The following is a 21021-nucleotide window of genomic DNA, read 5'->3' as shown; positions in this document are numbered from 1 at the left end:
GCCCCGACTCAGACATCTAATCCCCCCCAAAAAAACACGGAGACTGATCATATACTGTACCTGATATTTCTTTCAAAATCAATCGGGTCTTACACTGACAAGAATATCGATCATCTCTAAAAACTTGGATAAACAGCAGATAGCTTTGAAAAGGAATCGGTCTAATAAAGACATATCACCCCCCCACAAAAAAAAAAAACTCCCAAGTAGACAGTTATATGAGTAATATGTTTTCAAAATCAATGCAGTACTGCTAGAACAAACACTCAATAAATACACTCTCGGTACATGGCTGCTATTCATCAAAATCCAGAAGGTCTTGCCCTAAAGGAAGCATAAAATTGATGAAAATTGGAAGATGACTCATTGTGTGTCTTTATAAAATATCAAGGTGTGTGTGTGTGCGCCATTCCAAGCCAATGTCTAATTTTCATGGCAGGTGACATTGAAGGATTCTGTCACTTGATGATGTGCTGAGTGTATTTATAACCTGGTTGTGTTGTTGTTTCTAGTGCTTGTATCAACAAAAAAAAAAAAGAAAGTGATTTCTTAGCATTGTGTTTGCGTCACCGCCCTTGAAAGTGTCAACATGTGTAATCATCAAGTCGTCTCCATTGTGGCGGGCGGGTCAAAAATTAATGAGCGAGCCTTTGACGAGATGGCGGTGGGAAATTTGATCGGTGCGACGCTCATTTATTTGTGTATACGAAATGAGTACAATTCAAAAGTCTGAACTACACTTAAAAAGAAAGCAAGATTTTAAAAATTAAAAAACATAAAAATTAATATGATTGCTTCTCTCTTGGGTTGTCTGCAATCAACAAACAACCACTACTGCGGCAAATAAAAAAAACCTTCCCGTGCGCAAGGTGGACATTAATGTGATTGTTCCACGGCACCATAGAAATAAACGACGAATATAATAATAATAATAATAAAAAAAAAACTCAATCAAAGAAAGACTGCTTGGTCAAGCACAAACATGTGTGCAACACTATCAAATAACAGGTCTTGCTAATTATTGATGATAACTGGAACGTTGGGCAATAGTCATAAAAAAAAAAAACGAAATAAAAATGTCGACATTGAACTTGGCAAGCGCGGGCACATACGCAATATCTGCTGTCATATAATTAACACCATTGCTTCTCTCGCCGGTAATTGTTGAGCAACGTACAACATAGAAGTAAAGGATGGCTAGAAGGAATCCAGTCGGAACGTTCTAGCGTGTTCATTACGGGACTAAATGTTGTGTCTATGAATAGCGAGGTAAACATGTTTTTCTTTTAAGCCAACTCCCTGGAGGACGCCGCCAAATGGCTCTGGAAGACTGAAAAGTAAATGTGCTGCTTCTTTTTCTCAACTTCCATATGTCGCTGCGGCGGTACGCGCTTTTTTTTTTTTTAAAAGCAACTATATTAAGCCGTGGCGGCGCTGGCTTGAACTATTGATGGCGATGTCTTAAAAGGGGAGACGCTCGCAAAAAACAGGTAAAGTGCATTCGGTGTCACCACTTTACTCGCCTTTTAACCGGCAACTGCTTCACACACAGACACGGTGACCACTTAGCTATTAGCCGACCTGCCGCTGATGTCTCGCTGCGAGGGGTCAACATAAAAAAAAAAATTGCAGATGAATTTGAGGGGCAGAAATCAACGTGTATTTGGTGAGTGTATTACGAATATTTTTTTTTTTTACATGATGTGTGTAAGTCAAGTCTCATAGCCCGGCAACAGAGCTCACGCAGGCCAAGTTAGGTAGTGATGCAATAAATGTGTGTGTGTGTGTGTGTGTGTGTGTGTGTGTGTGTTGATCATCCCAAGGCCTGGTTCAGGTAATATAGTGGAGAGAAGGGTAAGCCGTCCTGACACACACGTCTGGATCACAGAGGTTAGCCGCCAGCCGCGGGCTAGCGTCCGTGTAAGTGCGACCACGTAAGGTTATTTGTATCATTTGTGTGTGTGTGTGTGTTTTTGTGTGTGTCAGTGCATCTGAGGATGCTGCAGCTTTATTCCATTACTAGGAACAAGATGTAAAAAGTGAAATATACGAAGAGAGCAAATACACACGTACTAATACACACATTGATATATAAAAGACAAGAGGTCTTCCGACAAAACTGCAGTGGCACCAAACATCAAGGACAAACTTGGATAATGGGCCACATGCTGCTTCACCAAGTCTAATGGTGACTTTCATACCGTTGCCATGAATACGACTTGTTAGGGATATTGTCTGATGAAAAGCTATAAATGGGCTAGTTTGTTTTCTTTGTCAGCCAAAACATCCTTTTCTGCAGTAAATTAATTACCCTAATATAACTCTGTTGCGTTATAAACGGCATAGTATTTAGAAGTAGGACAAAAGTGCAACCTGCACATGAAGAAATGTAAGGGGGAAAAGAGAACAAAGATTTAGCTTTAGTGGGTTAGCTTGAAAGTGCGCGGACCTCTTCCATCATTGACTTACTCCCGACACGCTGCCTCAGCCTTTTTTCGTCTCCATAATTTAAACTGTGTAGTGAAAACCAGTGCCAAAAATAGAGGCGGTATCATCTGCTCCGTATGTTAACATCCCGCAGCTGCCAGTGGCCATTGTGGAGCTGAGCAGGACCGCCGGAATTACCCAGAATGCAGCACTCAAAGCCTACTGTCAGTTAGCTGTTCAAAATGATTTGGAAACTATCTTTGCACAACCCTGTGGACTGTGCAATATTTAAGTCTAGGGCCTTATATCTTACATCTTCTTTAGCCTAGTTTGCCCAAGCTAGTTTACAAGCTAGCTTGTCACCCTTTTAAGACGCCACTGCTGCTATTTGCTAGAAGAACCAAGCATGAAATAAGTTATTGTTATGAAGCGATTAAGACATGCTATAGCATTCCTCATAACTCTTCCTTAGGATTTTAATTCATTTCCTGTCCACCCAGTAGCACACAGCATACGCCTTAGCATACAAGCTTTTCTGCCGTGACGCCTCATTAGCTGCCAGGACTCATCCTTGATTGGAGCCAGCTCTGGGCCAACGTGATAATTGCCACCTCCTAAATAATTACAGCCCCAGAGTTTCTTAGCGAGGTAAGTAATGAACTAATCCCGCAAAGTAGCTCATTACGACTAGCGTGTGGCTAATGCTACTTTACGCCGAATGCGTACTGAAACTAAGAAACCATTTTTCTGAGGTGACATTGTATATTAGTAAGAGAGCGTATCAAGAAGTATCGCTAAGGCTTGACTTAGCTACAGATGTTAGCAGATCTCATCGAATAAGCTAGCTAGCAAATGTGCCCATTTGGTATTGTGGTTGATGTTCCCAGGCTAGTTGCCACAAAGGCCAGTTGCTCTTTGACTGTGGCAAAAGCTGCCATGCTATATAGCTTAGCTAGCTAGCAACCCTCAAAGACAGTCGACTGTGAGCTCATGCTAAGCTAGCCAGCAAAGCAGCTCGCTGTTAAGTACTATAAAATGGTACTGATAGTCGCTAACTAACTCAGACATAAAAATGCTGATTTGAGTCTATTTTCGTCTTTAAGGGGCTCGACGAGTGGCCCCGTCTTTTGTTGTCATCGGAAGAATTTTCACATATGTCACAATAGAGTGAGTAAGATGGGGCTCATTTGCATATGAGACAGGACCACCCCCCTTGAAGCAAACTAATCTCACATGCATGACTAACCTTTCATGCCGAACTTGGAGCGGCGTCCGTATTTGTTGATTAGCACGAAAAGGACGAGGAGGAGGACGCAGGCAAAGCCCGCCAGGCCCACCGCAATAGAGACCTGCACCAAAGATATGAGAAAATAATCAATCATGTAAATGGAAAAGGTTATTTCAATATGCATTCAATTTTGAATTCAAATCACAACATGGTTGTCTTCATTTAAAACCAAAACTCACCCCGAATGTGTCCTCGTCCGGGCGGCCCGAATCAGAGTCTGTGGGCGCCGAGGGGACTGTAAAATACAAACACGAGAAAAAGTTAGAATGGAATTTGCAGTGAGATTAGATGTCAGCATGCGGGGAGCTACAGGGAAGAAAAAAACACCACACATTTAAAAAAAAACAAAAAAACGTACAGGCAGAGAGAAGCGCTGTAAAATGTATTTTTTTTTTGGTTTCTACCAGAACGTCAGCACTGGAGTCATTTTCTTTTCACTCCTCCCATCATTTTTCTTTGAACAGCAAAATGTACGCGTAATCTTAATTATCGTAAAAGTAGTAATGGCGGCTTTTTTTTTTTTTTCTTCTTCTTCAACTTGTTTCCAACAATTGTGCTCAGTGCCAGTTGTTCCCCCGTGGTGTCGTCCCAAAGCGGTAGGATGAGGTCAAACCGCAGCAGTGTGTGACGGCGTGACACAGGTGGAATGAAGTGAAGCGCTACACGGGAGGCCCGCAGCCAGCACATCATACACTCATTTGTGCTTAAATGAATGCTGGCACGCAACACCGGCTGCCGGTGGTTGCCTGCCGGTGGTTGCCTGCCGGTGGCTGCAATACGCCGCATCGCCACTGCATGAACATCTTTCTCATTTTCTTCATCAGCCTGTCACTTCTGCTTCTATCCTTCCATTGCTTGACTTGATTTATTTTCACAATAAAAAGCAAATAAAATTGGTCTACACTCAGAAAAGGGGTGAGGGGAGGGAGGGGAATAAAGTTGGAATATGACTAGATTGAAATTGTAATAGAATGGGGAGATTCGTGAATGGATGGAAATTGAATTAAAAATATATTGTAGCAAAAAAAGAAAAAATAATCATTTCCAAAGATTAAGAACTATGAAGTTAATACAGAACAAAAATTGACAAAGGGGAGAAAAAAAACAAGGGACTAAAATGTATCAATATGGAAAGTGTTTTTTTTTTTAAAACAGGAAATTGCAAATTACATTTTTACAAGGAAAAAAATAAAACAAAACAATATCCAGAGAATTAAATTTTAATAGAAGTAAATATCTGTTTTCTGCTGGAAAAAAAATCCATCTCAGGAGAATTAAGTTGCAATACCAAAACAAATTACCAATGACACATACTGGACAGCCTGAGCACCAGACACAAAAATCTCATCTATTAATAAACACAATTAAGCCTTTGAACTGAAATGAACCGAAGAAGGGTCATTGTAAGCAAACGCCTCATCTGCCACAAGCTTTAATGCGGCGTAATAATGTGCATCTGATGAGGAAGAACGACCTGGCACGGAGACGGAGCAGCGCCGCCATGAAGGTGAGAGATCAGGGCGGCCCGCTTTATTTAAGCTGTCAACAGATGCAGCCGGCAGTTTCGAGAGATTTTTCAACATGCTCACAAAAGTATACACACCCCCCCCGTATGCGTTTGCTCTAAAAACAAAACCAGCCACCAAAACTAGTGTGACCAAGCTGCACAAAATTGGCTGGGTAAATCTATCGTGACAGTACGCACGGGAACTTTCAACCCACCCCCTCCCGCCCCGCCTGGACATATTGGCCATATCAGTTTGGAGTAGGCAATTTGGAAGAATCCCGGGGCTTGTACTCCTACCAGTGAATTGGCCTAAATGAGCTCCACTCTGAAGCTGCTATCCTATAAAGCAGATGAAGCGAGATCCAAATTGTCATCAGTGCTACTGGGGAGAATTGACTCCATACCCCTGGAAATGGCGTAACAAAAAAACAAAGAACGTCACCCATGAGCCAAGCAGGGCCGCTAACCTTTGACCCAACACAAAGGACATCAACGAATATGGATGACCAACTCGGAGCAACACAAAGTGACCAAATTTCTCCATGGTAACCATTTTGCGTGCATGTGTGTGTGTGTATGTGTGTGTTGTTTGTACGCCAAAGCCACAGTAACAAATCAAGTAAAATCACTACTTCTACGACAAGAAAAAAAAAAGGCTACTCGAAGCAGGTTGAAATGTGAAAATCCAAATACTCACCCAGCTCCACCACGTCTGCAAAGAAGAAAACAAAGAGAGTCACGCCGTGTGCGACAAGGTGACAAGAGGGTATTAACCTTGGAATATTGACCATGGGGAGAAATTTGCCAGCCTTTGTGGGTGTTGGCGCCGCCCCACTTGCAAACACACATTCGCACACACACACATTCGTGCACACACACACACCTTCTCAAGACCAATGGAAGCTCAAGTGAACTGTGCGTGAACCCTGTAGAAGCTCAGCAGCCGGTGAGAAGATACTCCTCCAGCAACAACCTTGCGAGGACTCGCTTTCAATCAAATAAATAAGGCCTCGGCCCCGAAAGAACCACGAGGAACCTTCCCCGTTAGTCATTTGATTTTTCCAGCATTGAGGTGAGATATGGAGTTTGTAAGAAAAGGTTCAACCTGATTTTCACATTTGCGTTTACCTCCAAAAATATATTTTCAGATTGCATGAAGTAGAATCTTTACCCACCTTCGTCGTCAATGCCGGGCGCCATGAGGAAATGTCCGTAGACCGTCTTGGTGACCGTCCCGAGCGGATTGCTGGCCTCCAGGGTGTAGTTGCCGTTGTTGATGTGCGTCGGGTTCTGGAAGATCAGGCAGCCCTCCAAATAGTCCTGGTAGGGGTCCATCTCCGTGCGGATGTACTGGTTATGCAAGATCTCCTTGTTCTTGTGGAACCAACGCAGCTTTGGGTGGGGGTAACCTCGCACCAAGAACTCGATGCAGGTGTCGTGGCGCTGCTCGGGTTCGGCCAGGCGGAGGATGACCGGGGGAACTGCGGACGGGCAAAGGATGGTACTTGACTTAGTTCTTCATTTGAGCACAAAAATTGCATGGTCAACAAGTATTCTGATTTATTTATTTTTTTTAAAGAAAAGGAGACCACATGCAGGAAGATTGCTTCTTCTTTTTTTTTTTTTTTTTAAAAGAATCCATATTTTTTTGTTGATCATTTTGTGTCAGTGCTGAGTTTTGGACTTTTACTACAAAAATGGGTAATCAAGTAATTTCATGCTCATGCAGCTTTAGCAAGCCTGGCTCTGGTTAAATGTAAGAAGAATTGATTGATACTTAAATGAATAATGAAAAAAAAACTGTCATTCGCCACCGCCTGCAATTGTGTGCTGATGGGTCGTCAAAAGTAGACAAAAGGGAATGTTTTTTTTTTTTTTCTCTCTATAATTTCTATTTTGAAAGCTGTCATTTGGAAAAAGGACTTCAGTGATGAGCGGCCAACAAAAGTGACAATTACGCAAAAGGGCCGTTTCTTCAAGTCAACGGCAAGTCAAGGGTGGCTTCTTGTTGAAGGAGCCACCCTTGATGGATCCATTTTTCCCATAGTGGAAATGTCGTGGCAGCAATACAAGACACTGCGGGGCACCGTAGTAATGACAAAAAAAAAAGGGTGATTTTTTTTGATTGGCCTGCCCGAGTCACCGCTTGCCCCGCCCGGTTTGTTATGTGACAGCCATTTTTCCATGGGAACCTTTGCAAATCAGAATCAGTTTGTGCATCCCAAAAAGGGAATTTGACTCCGATTAATCTCAGCCTCTGTACGACTGGCAAATTCTGTTAAATTAAATTGCATTACTTTTTAAAAACAAGTTCCCCCAAAATATTAAAATTTACAATTAAAAATGAACAAAAAAACAATTGACTTAAATATATGTAGTTAATATTTTTAGAAGCCAGGATAAGCATGACACAAATCTTTTTTATTAAAAATATATATTTTTAAATCTAATTAAAATGGCATTCATCCTATATGAATGTATTATTTAATTTGATTACAAACAAAACAATGAACTTGAAAATTAACATAAAATATGTTTTTATTTTTTCTAACATGAATTTTAGATTTTTAGAAACTGAGATGAGCATTTTTTTCATTAACAAATGCAAAATGAAAGAAAATAGACACTCGTTTGAACATCACCTCAAAAAGGGAAATATGACCATAAAAATACATTTTGTAATTCAAAATGAAATATAATAGACAGGCCCAAATTATCTTGACACTTGAATTGAAGCGGGAAAAAGTCCCCCGAGCCAGTGTTGCACAACAAAAGCCCCCATTGTAGTTGCAATACGCTCGCTCGAAAAAGTCATCCTTTTCAACGCCGAGATGTGACGGCCGGTAATTTGTGCCGTCAATCACGCCGTTCCCTGATCACGGTGCGAGTTTGAGCTACTTTCTGACATTTCCACAGACAATGGGCCCGCAACGCTGAGGAAATGTAATTACCAGTGGAGCACGCAGTGAAAAATTAATACCTTAGTTAATTTGAGGCACCGACAGAGAGTGTCAACACGGGAGCAGAAGAATACCAAACGTCTGGAGACGACCCCATCCGGGAATCCGGGGAGGGCGCCCCCTTGAGGAAATGTTATCCCGGCGTCGGAGACAAGTCCCGGTCCCCAAACACACAGCTGCCGGCCGTTTCCACCGGGTAAACGTATGCAAGAGGCGAGGCGGATGCTGGAGGATATCGCCATGGCAACCGCATGGTTTCACCGCAGCCGGTTGGATTTCTCAGGCTGCGGGCGGCGTCCTTGTTAATCAGATCCATCAGTTACACTTGCTTTGCAAAGCGCGCAACACCTCATTGCATCCCAAATGTACCTGCTGCAGTTTGTCTGGGTCGTTGCTGGAACCGATTCTCCATATTTTAGTGTCATCAAAGCAGCCATTTTAGGCCGAGGAGCGAATGCCAGCCAAATAGCCCTGTAGGTCTTTTTGCTGGATGGGATTATAATGAGACAACGCCGGTTTGGGAAACAGGCAGCCATTTACTGGCAGCTACTGGTGTTTATTCACATTTACAGCTGTCCATGAAACCTCGTTCGCAAAAAAAAAAAAAAAAAAGGACCAGAAACATTGAGGCGCGTGCAACACTGTGGTGAGACCACGGGGTCCAAAAGGATTTTGGAAGACGAGATTAGCTTTTGCATAATTCATTGACTTTTTTTTTTTCTTCAACTACTGCAATTCAATTTTCAATTCAATTTGACTAAAATAAAAGTGTGCATGTATGTTTGTATTATGTATGTACTATTTGTGTGTGTGTGTGTATATGTATATATGGCTATAGATTGATAGATAGAGCTACAGACAGACAGACAGACAGACAGACAGAGCGAGAGAGAGAGAGAGAGAGAGAGAGAGAGAGAGAGAGAGAGAGAGAGAGAGAGAGAGAGAGAGAGAGAGAGAGAGAGAGAGAGAGAGAGACAGGCAGACAGACAGGCAGGCAGGCAGGCAGGCAGGCAGGCAGGCAGGCAGGCAGACAGACAGACAGACAGACAGACAGACAGACAGACAGACAGACAGACAGACAGACAGACAGATAGATAGATAGATAGATAGATAGATAGATAGATAGATAGATAGATAGATAGATAGATAGATAGATAGATAGATAGATAGATAGATAGATAGATAGATAGATAGATAGATAGATAGATAGATAGATAGATAGATAGAGCCTTAAAACATCAACAGTTAACTTCAGCTTCAGCATTTCCCGTCCGCTCTATTGTGCAAATGACAACACGTCGGTTAAAATGAAGCAAGAATAGCTGATTTCACCACTGGACCGTGCTTTTAAAAAAAATCAATACGTCATTTTTTAAGACTCAACATTGAGTTGAGACACCTACGAAAAACAATATATATTGATCAACTGATGGTTAATGTGGTTTTTGGATCACATTAAATATGACACATTGATCAGCATAGGACATTGATTTCGACTAATGGATGAACTTGATGCATGCATATTTGTAATTTTCAAAACAAAAAGTCCACCCTCAGGGGGCCTAAACATCTCTTTCCACACCAATGGGAATCGCATTGGCAGGCTGTCATCAACCTACATGGGCCACTCATTGAAATAAAAAATAAATAAATCAAAACATTCAAGCCTGCGGTCCCAAAGATACGATAACCTCAATGCGTAGCTAAGAAAATAAGTCAATAAATACAGTTTGAGACGCAGTCAGCCATGTTCGACTCCATCCAAACACTTGTTAGCGTATTCATCGTCGCCCCGATCGACTCTAAGCCTGTCAACATTATTTTCCACAATAGGCGTTAAGATGAGGCGTCACTATGAGCACGGCAGTGGCGCTGCGTATTCATTAGTTCCTGTAATGACACACTCCATTGGGACTCACATTGCTTTGGCTATATTTAACCCTCGCTAAGCTGCTCTGATTCCAGCTCAGTGGCGTGTCGCACAGCCGCTCGAGAAAAAAAAAAAAAAAAATTCAAGCTTCATGGCCGTTCCTCAAAAACATTCCTCCAACTTTGATACCTACCGGGCTACGCCTCCATCAGATGAGCTAGCTTCGACATGTAGCGTTACCTGAATGAGGTGATCTAGCTTCACCGTTTAACATTGCTTGAATGTCTACCTGCTTTTGTTTGGGGATTGATTTGAAAAACAAAAAGGAAAAAGCCTGGACTCACATTGCACGTTGAGTTGAATGGACGAGTTGGTCATGCCCACCACGTTCTCAGCGATGCACGTCAGCTGGAAGTTGTTGTCGTCGCGGCTGATGTTGAACAGCGTCAGGTTGATGGAGTGGATGTCGGGCCAGTAAACATTGGACTGAACGCAACCGCACGGAAATGGAAAAAAAACAAAAAACAAACAAGGAATCCTTTTACTATGTGACAAGTATGAGTTGATTTATAATCGAGAGCATACGTTTGGGATGAAACCATTTGGCATGAGCTCAGGGGTGTTAATGTAATTGAGATGTGGGAGACGATCTATCAGTCTACCTATCATCTACCCGCATATCCATCATCTACTTATCAAACATCGGCTCCATCTACTGCTCTATCGTTTGTCAACCTTTAACCGATAAAGTCGTTGTCTGGGGTGGGCATAACCAAATAAAAGTGGTTAGGGGCCCCGGTGGGCTGCAAAGTGTGCTAGACAAAGGTCTCTTAGGCTTTAGCTAACCTCACGCTAATTAACTGCAGCGGGCTAATTAATAAGCGTGAGCACGACTTACTTAGCTTATGGGTGTGAATTTGTACATGACTTTTTATAGACATTAGTCAAAGGGGCGGGTAACCTTTATTTATTTTTTTTCTTTCAGGCATGCCCGCCCCTTGAACTAGTCGGAATAAATACTGTATGCCGTGTCTGTGTGTGTACCTGGTGTGTGTTGATGGAGTTGAGGCCGTTGACAGTCCAGTCCACTTCAGGCAGGGGTGATCCGGATCCATTACAGCTCACTGTCACATTGTCGCCTTCCATCACTAACACGCTGCTGTGACTCACACTGATCTCTGGCAAGTCTATACAGACACACACACACACACACACACACACACACACACACACACACACACACACACACACACACACACACACACACACACACACACATCCCTATTAATAAACGCCCGCCGCTGTTGACACGTTTTCACACCGAATCAATTATTTGTCTCTCGTTAATAAAAAAATAAATAAAAAATTTGCACAATGGCTGCGTGGCAACGCTCGGCGATGAGTCACTGTGACGCCTTTGAGTCCATCCAAATAACGGTGCGTCACCGCGCCCCTTCTGTCCCCCTGAGTATGGACTTACAATCATACAATTTTTGCTTGATGGCTTAAAGGAGATTTATTGTGTTCATCTTATGGATAAAAGTTACTCACCGCAGTTTTGTATATACATGTGGTGCAGCTTCATTTTAGAAGCGCCGCTCCTGCAGTAGAGCTGTTGCGTGTGAAGGTTGGCCTCGCCTCGCTCCTGCCACAGCTGGATCCAGCGGATATTGCAGCCGCAGTCGAAAACCACGCCGTCCAGTCGCCTATGACCGCCACACACACACACACACACACACACACACACACACACAGCGTATTAGAAAGTATAAGCACGGCTCACATTTAAGAGGTTGCATCAGCAAGTTTCTTTACTACAGACCTCTTAAAATGCTTCCTAAAACTAGAAACATTTATAGAGCATGAATGGGAAATAACGTTCTGTGACTGAATTAAAGTCCTTTGCTTCATTTATGAACAACTTTATTGGATCTGAATGGCAAACAGGATACAACAACAGCTAAAAAAAAAAAAAAAAAGCAGCAATCATCACTACAATCCAAACTGTTTTTGATGTACGCCACATGCAATTGTCAAACCGTGTCAGGTGTGTAATATCTTCAGTCATCCTTGCACTTTTTTTTTTTTTAAATGTAATGTTACAAGCCGCAATGTTATGACACAGTGGTCCTCGGAGGGCAATTATTACAGCGGTTTGGTGCTCCGGCAGCAATAATAATGACAAAGACCCTTTCACAGGCTGGTCTGTTAGGAATTGATGTTTTCCCCCGGTTATTTCCCGAATGAATGACAATCCAAATTCACTCGAGTGCTTCGGCCAAAACTACCTGTCACACAAGCAGACTGTGAGTTTATCTGCTGAATGCTGACTAGATGAAAGGTGCGGTGGAGTGCGACCTTCAGAAGTCTCACGATGATGGCTAACAACTTACAAAAAAAAATGTGGCTTAGACTAAAACTGACTCGTGAAGGATGACGCTTTAAATCGTTAAGGAACGAAGGTGGTGAGAACATTTACATAAATGCACCGTTTTATGTCTGGACACACACCCACACGCTGCTAGCGGCAAATTCTAAACACCACACGTGATTGCTCTGCCACTCTTTCATGGTAAAAAGTTCAAAGTTCTACTCTTCAGACCATCACTCTTGGGGTCCATTAGCAGGCAGGGACGTGTCATTAAGTTCCTCGCTGAATACATTCCTCCTCCGCCACCCTCCCGTGCTTTTTCCCGCGTCCTATTTCCGAGCAGCTATTGGCCAATTTTGTCAGAATGAATGTCCATCCAAATGTCCTTGGCAGGGGTCAATAAGCAAGTATGAGAAAAGCATGAATAATGTATGCCACTATGATATACAGTCTATAGGAATTAATGAGGATAGATTCCCCCAGGTGGATCTCACTGGTTCTGAGCGACGAGGACTGAACCGTCTTGCTAACTGATCAATTGGACCTCTTGGGAATTACCTATTCCCCAACAAAAATATTATTTATTACTTAGGAAATTTGTGCCAAAACTACCAATTCTAGTGGAGGGGCGGAGCTTATATCACGAAAAGAATTTGATCATTACGATTATTCCGTCTTGGAAGAAGTCTTGGGTTTGATTCGCAGTTAATAGGCAAGAAATCGAATAAAAAGATACACAAATCTACTCAAATGTAATGAGCATAGTGGAAAAGTCCAATAAACATTTATTACACCTTCAAAGAAACAATGCAAATCTTTACGATGGCCCGTAATGTTTGCCGTGGAGCTAAAACAGAACGTTAGTGTTGTTAGAATATAAATTGTGTTAAACAGGATGCTCATCGTTGAGCTCAGGTTTGGGTTCTTAGTTGCAATATGAATTTGGCGACCTTTCAAACAAAAATGGCTGGTAAGTAATGTTAAATGAATGGCAACCAACACGATCGTGTTCTTAGTGTTTGATATGCAACAGAACCACCGGGGATCGGAGCTCAGTAGAGCAGGACAAACCGACCTCCGCCCACATCCCCCCCCCCCCCTTCCGTCTTATATTCCATTCTAATGATGCTAATTGCTAATACGAATTACCAGCCTTATACATTACACGCGGCCCCTCTGGAAACGGTCAATTAGGGCAAACACGCTACAGCAAATAGCGAGATAATGCGCTGGAAGAAAGATCCATCACTTGATGTGCGGTTATTTATGCCGCCGTTTTACCGTTGAAGGCTATAGTTGGCGAATCCAGATGTTGGTGCATATTCATGAGGGATGCCAATTGTCAGTTTTATGTGGCCTGTTTAAAACCACATTACTCACTAAAGCGGGGACGCTCTAACTGAACGGCTGGCGCCGTAAGGAAGTCAAAGCTGGGCGGGGGGGGTAAAGTCCATAGGTACCCGAGACCGAGGAGATGTACGGATGGTGGAGGCAAGCACGCAATTGAAGCCAGAAAATAGCTAGAGCCTGGGAATGGGGCCATCAGGAAAAAGCGATAGTCCAGGTTATCATCTTGGATCATCCCGAGCCCCTTATGAGTACAATCTTTATAGGAAATAAATGCATGGATGGATTGGATGGGAATGCACTTTTGTGTACAACCAAAAGCATCTTGATTAAGGAGACTGCAAAGGAGCAACTGGAAAGCCATCCGATTCCTCGCAGCTGCACTGGCGTTCAAAGAAAGACTTTTTATTTGAGCCTTTCGTCACGTTCTGGTGTTGCCAACACGCTGCTCTTTAAATGCATAAAGCTTCTACCCCCACTTGAGGATGAGAAAGAAAGATGGATGTGGAAAATGATACCGCAGCTTCAAGGCAGGAAGGGTAGAGATGGTTAAAGTACTGTTTTCATTAACGTGGTTTGTTAGGATTATACATAAACAACATCTTGGTGGAGTACTCTAATCTGAATCTGCTGTCAAAATGCAAACGATATAGCCAAATTTCTTTCTTTCCAAGAACTTTCAGTAGTAGTACCCTGCTAACCCAAATAAATCCAGCAGTGTTTACACCCACAACGGCGCAACCCACCCATTTCTTGCCAAATCATCTGCACAAATTGCAAAACTTGTTGTATGCTATCTCTTTGCAGAGTTAGACCACACTGGGCACAAACATATCAAATATAGAATATAAAATATAACCCACAGTCTTGCCTTCTTAATTTCCCGTAAAAAAGCTAACAGACCCTCAAACATCAACATCATTTTTTTCTTTTTAACCATTGGCATTACTACCAGAAAATTATTTTCTAGCACAAAAAAAATGCTTGGCATAGGTTACTAAGTTTTACAAGTACATGATGAATATTTGATTTAAAAAAAATTAAAAAATAAACTTTTGAAGGTCCATTTTGGTCAAAATGTCTTGATTTTTTGCAGTAATTGAGTTTTACCCCGCTGCTGCAAATTGATTCCAGCATGTGTGTGTGGTTTTTAACTAGATCCACACGCAACATGCTTTTGTAATTCTCCCTCTGCCTACTTTGATGTTTTTCCACCGGCGCTCTCCATCCCGCTAATAGTTTACCCCCAGTGCCACAGAGCGCTAATAAAACCTGGGGTTCACGTCTTGTAATTTACCTGTCAGGCGGCCTTTTAGGAGGCACGCTTAATTTATTATAATCCTAGTGGCGGAGATTACAGGTTGGATCCATTCACATATAGTAAAAAAAAAATCCATTTCACAGCATGAGGCAGAGCAAGAGAGCCAAGTTTGCATCTAAAGAAGTACGAACGGAATAAAAGCCTTCCCCGCCGCTGGGTACAGAATATTCCCCTCTTTCCGAGCACAAGACCGCTTCAAATAATCCTCGATCATCCCCTCCCGACACAAGCCACTGTGGCACACCTCCGCCATTTTAGAGTCTTTTTCTTCTTTCAGCTTAAGAGCATGCAGACTAAGAGGCTGAGGCGATGATGTCGCATAGGAGCATTTTCAATACATATAGATATGACACTGTGGCTTACATATAGCGGCCCTGTTGTAAAATTTGAGGATGATTGGCTAAAAATGAGAAAAATATCCCACATGCTAAACGTTAGCATCACCTGTTGTCGTGCCTCGGTCTTAAAGGCGCCATTTGTATGCACCTGAGTTGGTCGAAATATCGGAAACCCAAATGTTGTGCTCGTTGAGTCGGAATGAGAGATTTGGCTGAGCTTTTCTTCGGATTGTTATTTGCTGCAGTTTGTCATCTACACCACCCAAAAAAAAACGACTTAAATGATAAACTCGCTTCTCTGTGTTCTGAGAGCTCCAGATGCATTGTAGGAAAGCATAACTATGTTAACTCCATTGAATTCAATTCAAATCAATTCATGCTGTTGAGTACCGGTTCAAATGAGAATTCATCAAATAGTAACATGATAGCAGTTGCTTTGCCTGAGTCTGAGGGATGCTTGCCAAATAGTGAGCCATTCATGTCATTATTAAACACGGTTGCTGGCTCTCACTTGCCAAATGGTACGCCAACCCCTTAAGTTGCAGGATGTCATCTACTAATAATCTAAAAATGTCATTAAAAGTACTGGCGGAAATAACTAAGGTTGTTAAAATATCAGCGACAATGGTCCAAGTGGACAGCTGGTCACATAGCAAACATTGGGGGGGGAAAAAAAAAAGTTTGTACTTTTCAAAACAGGAACAAAGAGGCACTGAGATGACGCTGGAGTAACACCAGCAGGGGGTCCCGCTGGCTATTTGAAGCCCACGCAGAACCCACAAAGAAGAATTCGGCTCATGTCTGCAGGCAAATGCTGCAGTTAACTCTTTGTGTAAGGCATCTATTTGAAGGATGTATATTCATTTGACCTAAGAGGATACAGAAGCTAGTAAGGGCTGCTGTTTTGGTTAGCAACAGCCATATGCATCAATTTACTCTTTTGATGATGGGGCAGCGTCTTTTACCAAGATGGTTATTACTGATAGATGCTCGGTGTTTTTTTTTTGAGTATAGGAAATAAAAAGCATGTTGATTTATCTTACATAGGTTCTGCTGTTTTGGTTAGCAAGCTCAACAGCTAATGGATTCATTTTAGTGTTGATGAACAGATATGAACAAAGTTGCATACATATACAATTTTTTTTTTTTTTTAAAAACGGAACCAAAAACAGGCAATTACTTGTGCTAACTCCCAATTTTTTTTTCAATGACCCCAAAAATAATGTTTTTTGAGGGAGTCATTTATTCATCTTTACTGGGGCGCTTGAGGTATGCTGTTAACTAGCGACTGACAGAAGTAATGGAGCGTAAATAACACGTGACAGCATTTCTTAAACATGGCTGGTGGCTCAAATATTCATAACAAGAATGAAAACGAGTTACTCACATGCCCCTTCATTTAATTCTTTCCACCGTATGTTAATTGAGCCAACAAATTGGCTTGTAAAACCAGCGCATATTGCCTTCAGGTTGACGCTTTGTACGCGCAACACCAGACAAATGAGACGGTCACAACGACAAAGGCGGGAGTTATTCCGGATAGGAAAGAATAAAAAGAACAATGTGTGCAGGGGAGCGGTGATAAATGGCTGCTAATAGAAAAAGACAAAGAAAAAGTGACTCACAGCTCGCTAAGTTGAAGGTGCTTGAAGAGTTGCCAGGACAGAGTGCTGAGAGGATTCTTTGACAGATTTCTGGAAGGGAGAGAAGACACAGACAAAATTGAGACAACTGGTACATTCAATGACAGTTGACAAAATATTTAGCATGTCGCTATGCTTAGCGCTGATTTTGATTTCTAATTCCCATTGGACCCGGAATGGACCAACTTTAAGGAGAACATATATTTCTTATTTCCTGACATATTTCCCGTGATAGTTACTGATCTTATTAATCGCGAAGTTAGCTTTAGCCATTGCGTTAGCGTCACAACATGGCCGCCCAATGACTCGTGGGATCTCAATGGGAAATAAAAAAAATAAATAAAAAAGTGGTACCAGTAGTAATTCTTATCAAATCATTTTGGCAGCCATGTTTGTGTTTTTGTTTCCTCTCAATCCAATTGCACATTTGCTCTTTAGGGTCATTTTAATCGTTTTGCCTTGCTCTTGAATTACATTTCCACTCTCTTTCTCTCTTTCCATTTGCTGTACGATATCAATCTGCAACAAAATAAGAGGCCTCGGGGGAGTGGGGGGCATCTGCGGGCTTCCGGATTAGAGAATGGAAATAAACACTATTGATAGAGAAGAGAGCAAACTGAGACAACTCAATAAAAGAAAGTTGAAGGCTTTTTAAGTGGAATAATTCAATCCGCTGGGATGCCTCGGGCTATGGGGAAGGAAAGACGCAGAATTAGGGGAAAAAAATAAAAGCAGAGAACGACCAGTCATGAAAGCGCAATGTGTTTAAAAATGAATGTGGGGCATCTGTACGTGCACTCGTGGAGATTTATGGCATCTGGAGAGAGAGCGTTAGCGTTAGGTCATAACGCGTAGCAACAAATCCCATTATTAGCCCAGATGGCAGCCCACCATTACGCAAGCACGATGCAGAAATACAACGGGACACAGATCTTGATTCTACGCGAATGACTTTAGTCGTGTTTTGTATTCACGCTTCGTTATATTTTATCGATTGCCTCTCCTTTTGTGGTTCAAGTCGTGGATGATTTGAGTCTTCTTTGGTTTGTTTCTTACACAAGGTTCCTTCTAGGGTTGGGCTTCTGATTTTTTCATCTTCTATCTTTTATGGATCACCTGTTCTTGGTTTCAAATTTTTGTATGTTTTTCTTTTATTAGTGTCGTAATTACTTCACATCGAGTTGCTGTCTTTTATGGTATGGATCATTTTTGATGGTCCACATTTTTTACAGTTCATGTTTTTCAATGATTCGCCTCAGCTTCTACAGTTTAAATTTGAGCTTTGGGTCTTGTGTTTTTAAAAAAAGATTTTAATCATGCTGATTTTCTTTCAACTAATTCCATCTCCTAGGGCTTATATTTACGTTAAACTTTATAAATATATATATCTATATCGATTCTGTTGTTAGCATCATCTTCTGCGGTTTATAACTTTTACACTAAGCTCACATATAAACCTCATGTGAAAATCTATATTTTGTTAGCTGTTGCTTATTGTTTTTTTGTTTTGTTTTAAAACAAAAAATAAAACTAGTAAACCACATATGGCAGCTGTGAAATGTCAACAAAAATGTTAGTTCCTCAGGGTGGAAGAAAAACAACAACATTCTTTTCAAGATTGACATGCATGATATTTTAAAGTTAGACATCATTTGGAGAGCTGTGGGTCTGTTTGGGATTGTTGAAACCCAACCAATAATAGTTTTTTTTTTTTTTAACATCAGACAAGAGTCTCATTTTTTTCCAATAGCACACTGACCATGTTTTTTTCCCACTGTTGAATATCAACACACGAGTCAACATACCAGCTAGCTTCATGTTAGGCTAATTAGCCGAGGTTGCGGTCGCCGCCAGCACATCCCGGTGGAATAGTTGCCAAACAGAATTATTAAAAAAGGGCTGGTGGAAGCGTGTGTGTGCAAACAGCAGGTTGTGTTTAGCATTCACTTTGTGGGCCTGCAACACTGTCATCAATTTTAACATCGTGCTGCAGCTGCGGGTGTTGCACAACTTTTTACATTTTAACTGTGACTTTGAGAGATAATATTATGCCTTACTCAAAAGAGATTCCTTATTCTCCAAATGACCTATTTCTGAAAATCTCTCATATTTGCAGTTTTCTGCACTCTTTCTGTAACACCCAAAAAATACAAGATGTCGCCAAATCGTTGGCTAATAGCAAAGTAGCAATTGGTGATCAGGAAATACATTGAAACGATACATTGTGACTTCTCAAAGTTTTCTTGAATTATTTTTATGATTTTTTTTAAAATTATTATTAGAAGTTGGGCAGCAGCCAGTTTTAGCCAGCCTGGAAAATCAAATCATCTGAGGTTCACTTATTTTTAAGAGTAATGTAGGATGAATTTAAAATGATATAAAGTAAATTATAATACTAATATCTACCAGTATTTTATATATAATATTACATAATAACTGTTTTGGGTTCACAGTTTGAGCTATATTTACATTTGGTTTTATTAATATATTAAATGCGAATAGCAACGTTTTACTGTACTATGATTTTATGTGAGCACATGTCACTTTTTTTGATAGATTCATTTTGTGTGCTAATTATCTCAATTCAAGAATCAGTGTCCACCCTCCACGCTGGGGCACTTGGCCTTCGTCACCTTGCATCTTTTGGCATTCTGGCAACGCTAACGAATCCGCTGCTTATTTGTTTATATATTTACTAATTCACTTAGGCCCTGTGCCTTTATCCCCCTCAGTAACTCCCCCAATCCAATTTCAGCTGACATTTCTTGTGGAGATGAAAGGGATGACCTTTAAAGACGACACACTTCCTGACAGAGATGCGAAGAAGAAACCCCCCCCAAAAAACCCCGACAAACTTGCAGATATGTGCCCGAAGGAGTGCTGCTCGTCAGTTAATTGACAATGTATGCAAACAACTAGTGGATCGCTTACATGACAACTGTTTCCAACAGTGTTAATTAGCGAATGTCTGGTTAGAGGCGTTGTTAAGACAACGGATAAAAATCCATTGATGGATGAGTACGAGTTGTCGAGATTAAACGGTGCAAACATTTCATATTGAGGCTCAAGTGGCTATAGAAATAATTATAGAAGATGCGAACGATAGCGGAAGATGTCAAACAAACTTTGGAAGAGGGGAAAACAGGAAAAGCAAACTTACTGTAAAACAAAATGTCCAACTGCGATGGACCACACAGGCGAGGACAAAAGTGTTGGACAAAAATAATCCATTTAATAATAAAAAATAAAAAAAAGGCTCAAACATCAACTGATCGACAACAAACGTGTACAGACTGACCTCCAGATCGAGAACTCAGAGTGGACTAAGCGAAATGAACACAAGAGGGAGCTATCACAAATATACCCAAATAACAAACTCTGTTAAATAACCAAACAAATCGAAATAACAACCAGACAATAAGTAAATACTAGAGTGCATTCACTCGACAAAGTACATTAAATAAATAAATAAATAAATAAATAAATGGTCACACAATCTACTGTACTCAGTCGCAATTGTATTTGTGTGATCATAAATGAAGGGGCAGAAAAAGCGGGAAACATGCGTTCCCAGGTGAGTTGAGATATGAGGCAGCAAGCAGCGGACGAAAATGATTGCATACGGCACAAACTTCAAAGGGCAATGCTTCATTATAATCGTCGCAGTCGCGCAGGTAGGCAAAGCCGGTCGGTCGGTCGTTCGGTCGGTGTGCTCTGGGGAAAGCGACGATATAAATAGTGGATTCTTTAATCTTGTTGAAAATACGCTAATCTGACGGCAGCGAGCTCTTCTCATGTGCTTTTAGAGCTTCCTCACAACCCAAAGTGGATTACACACTCGACTAGAACGCCCTTGAGCATAGAAGATGTGACCTTGCAGCTTTTGGTGAAGATGAATGCTTCAAATTAGAAAAAGATTAAAATATTTTTTTTTAGCACTTACAAGAAT

General features: G+C 41.4%; 1 protein-coding gene across 3 annotated transcripts in view; it reads right to left on the bottom strand.

The window, feature by feature from the left end:
• The window catches only part of ntrk3b (neurotrophic tyrosine kinase, receptor, type 3b), a 135500-nt gene that overhangs the window by 40755 nt on the left and 73724 nt on the right, over positions 1-21021 (bottom strand). For all 3 annotated transcript variants that reach the window (XM_085908081.1, XM_085908082.1, XM_085908083.1), the window contains 7 exons: positions 17055-17123; positions 11604-11758; positions 11097-11239; positions 10397-10538; positions 6398-6703; positions 3895-3950; positions 3674-3776 (listed from right to left, as the gene is read on the bottom strand). In XM_085908081.1, coding sequence (XP_085764207.1) covers positions 3674-3776; positions 3895-3950; positions 6398-6703; positions 10397-10538; positions 11097-11239; positions 11604-11758; positions 17055-17123 — 974 coding nt within the window. The remainder of the gene's footprint in view (positions 1-3673; positions 3777-3894; positions 3951-6397; positions 6704-10396; positions 10539-11096; positions 11240-11603; positions 11759-17054; positions 17124-21021) is intronic.

This window comes from Syngnathus leptorhynchus, chromosome 3 (assembly GCF_054491065.1).
Source record: "Syngnathus leptorhynchus isolate UIUO chromosome 3, UIUO_Slep, whole genome shotgun sequence".
NCBI lineage: Eukaryota > Metazoa > Chordata > Actinopteri > Syngnathiformes > Syngnathidae > Syngnathus > Syngnathus leptorhynchus.
The sequence above is the reverse complement of the archived record's forward strand: the minus strand, read 5'-3'. Positions and strand labels throughout refer to the sequence as shown.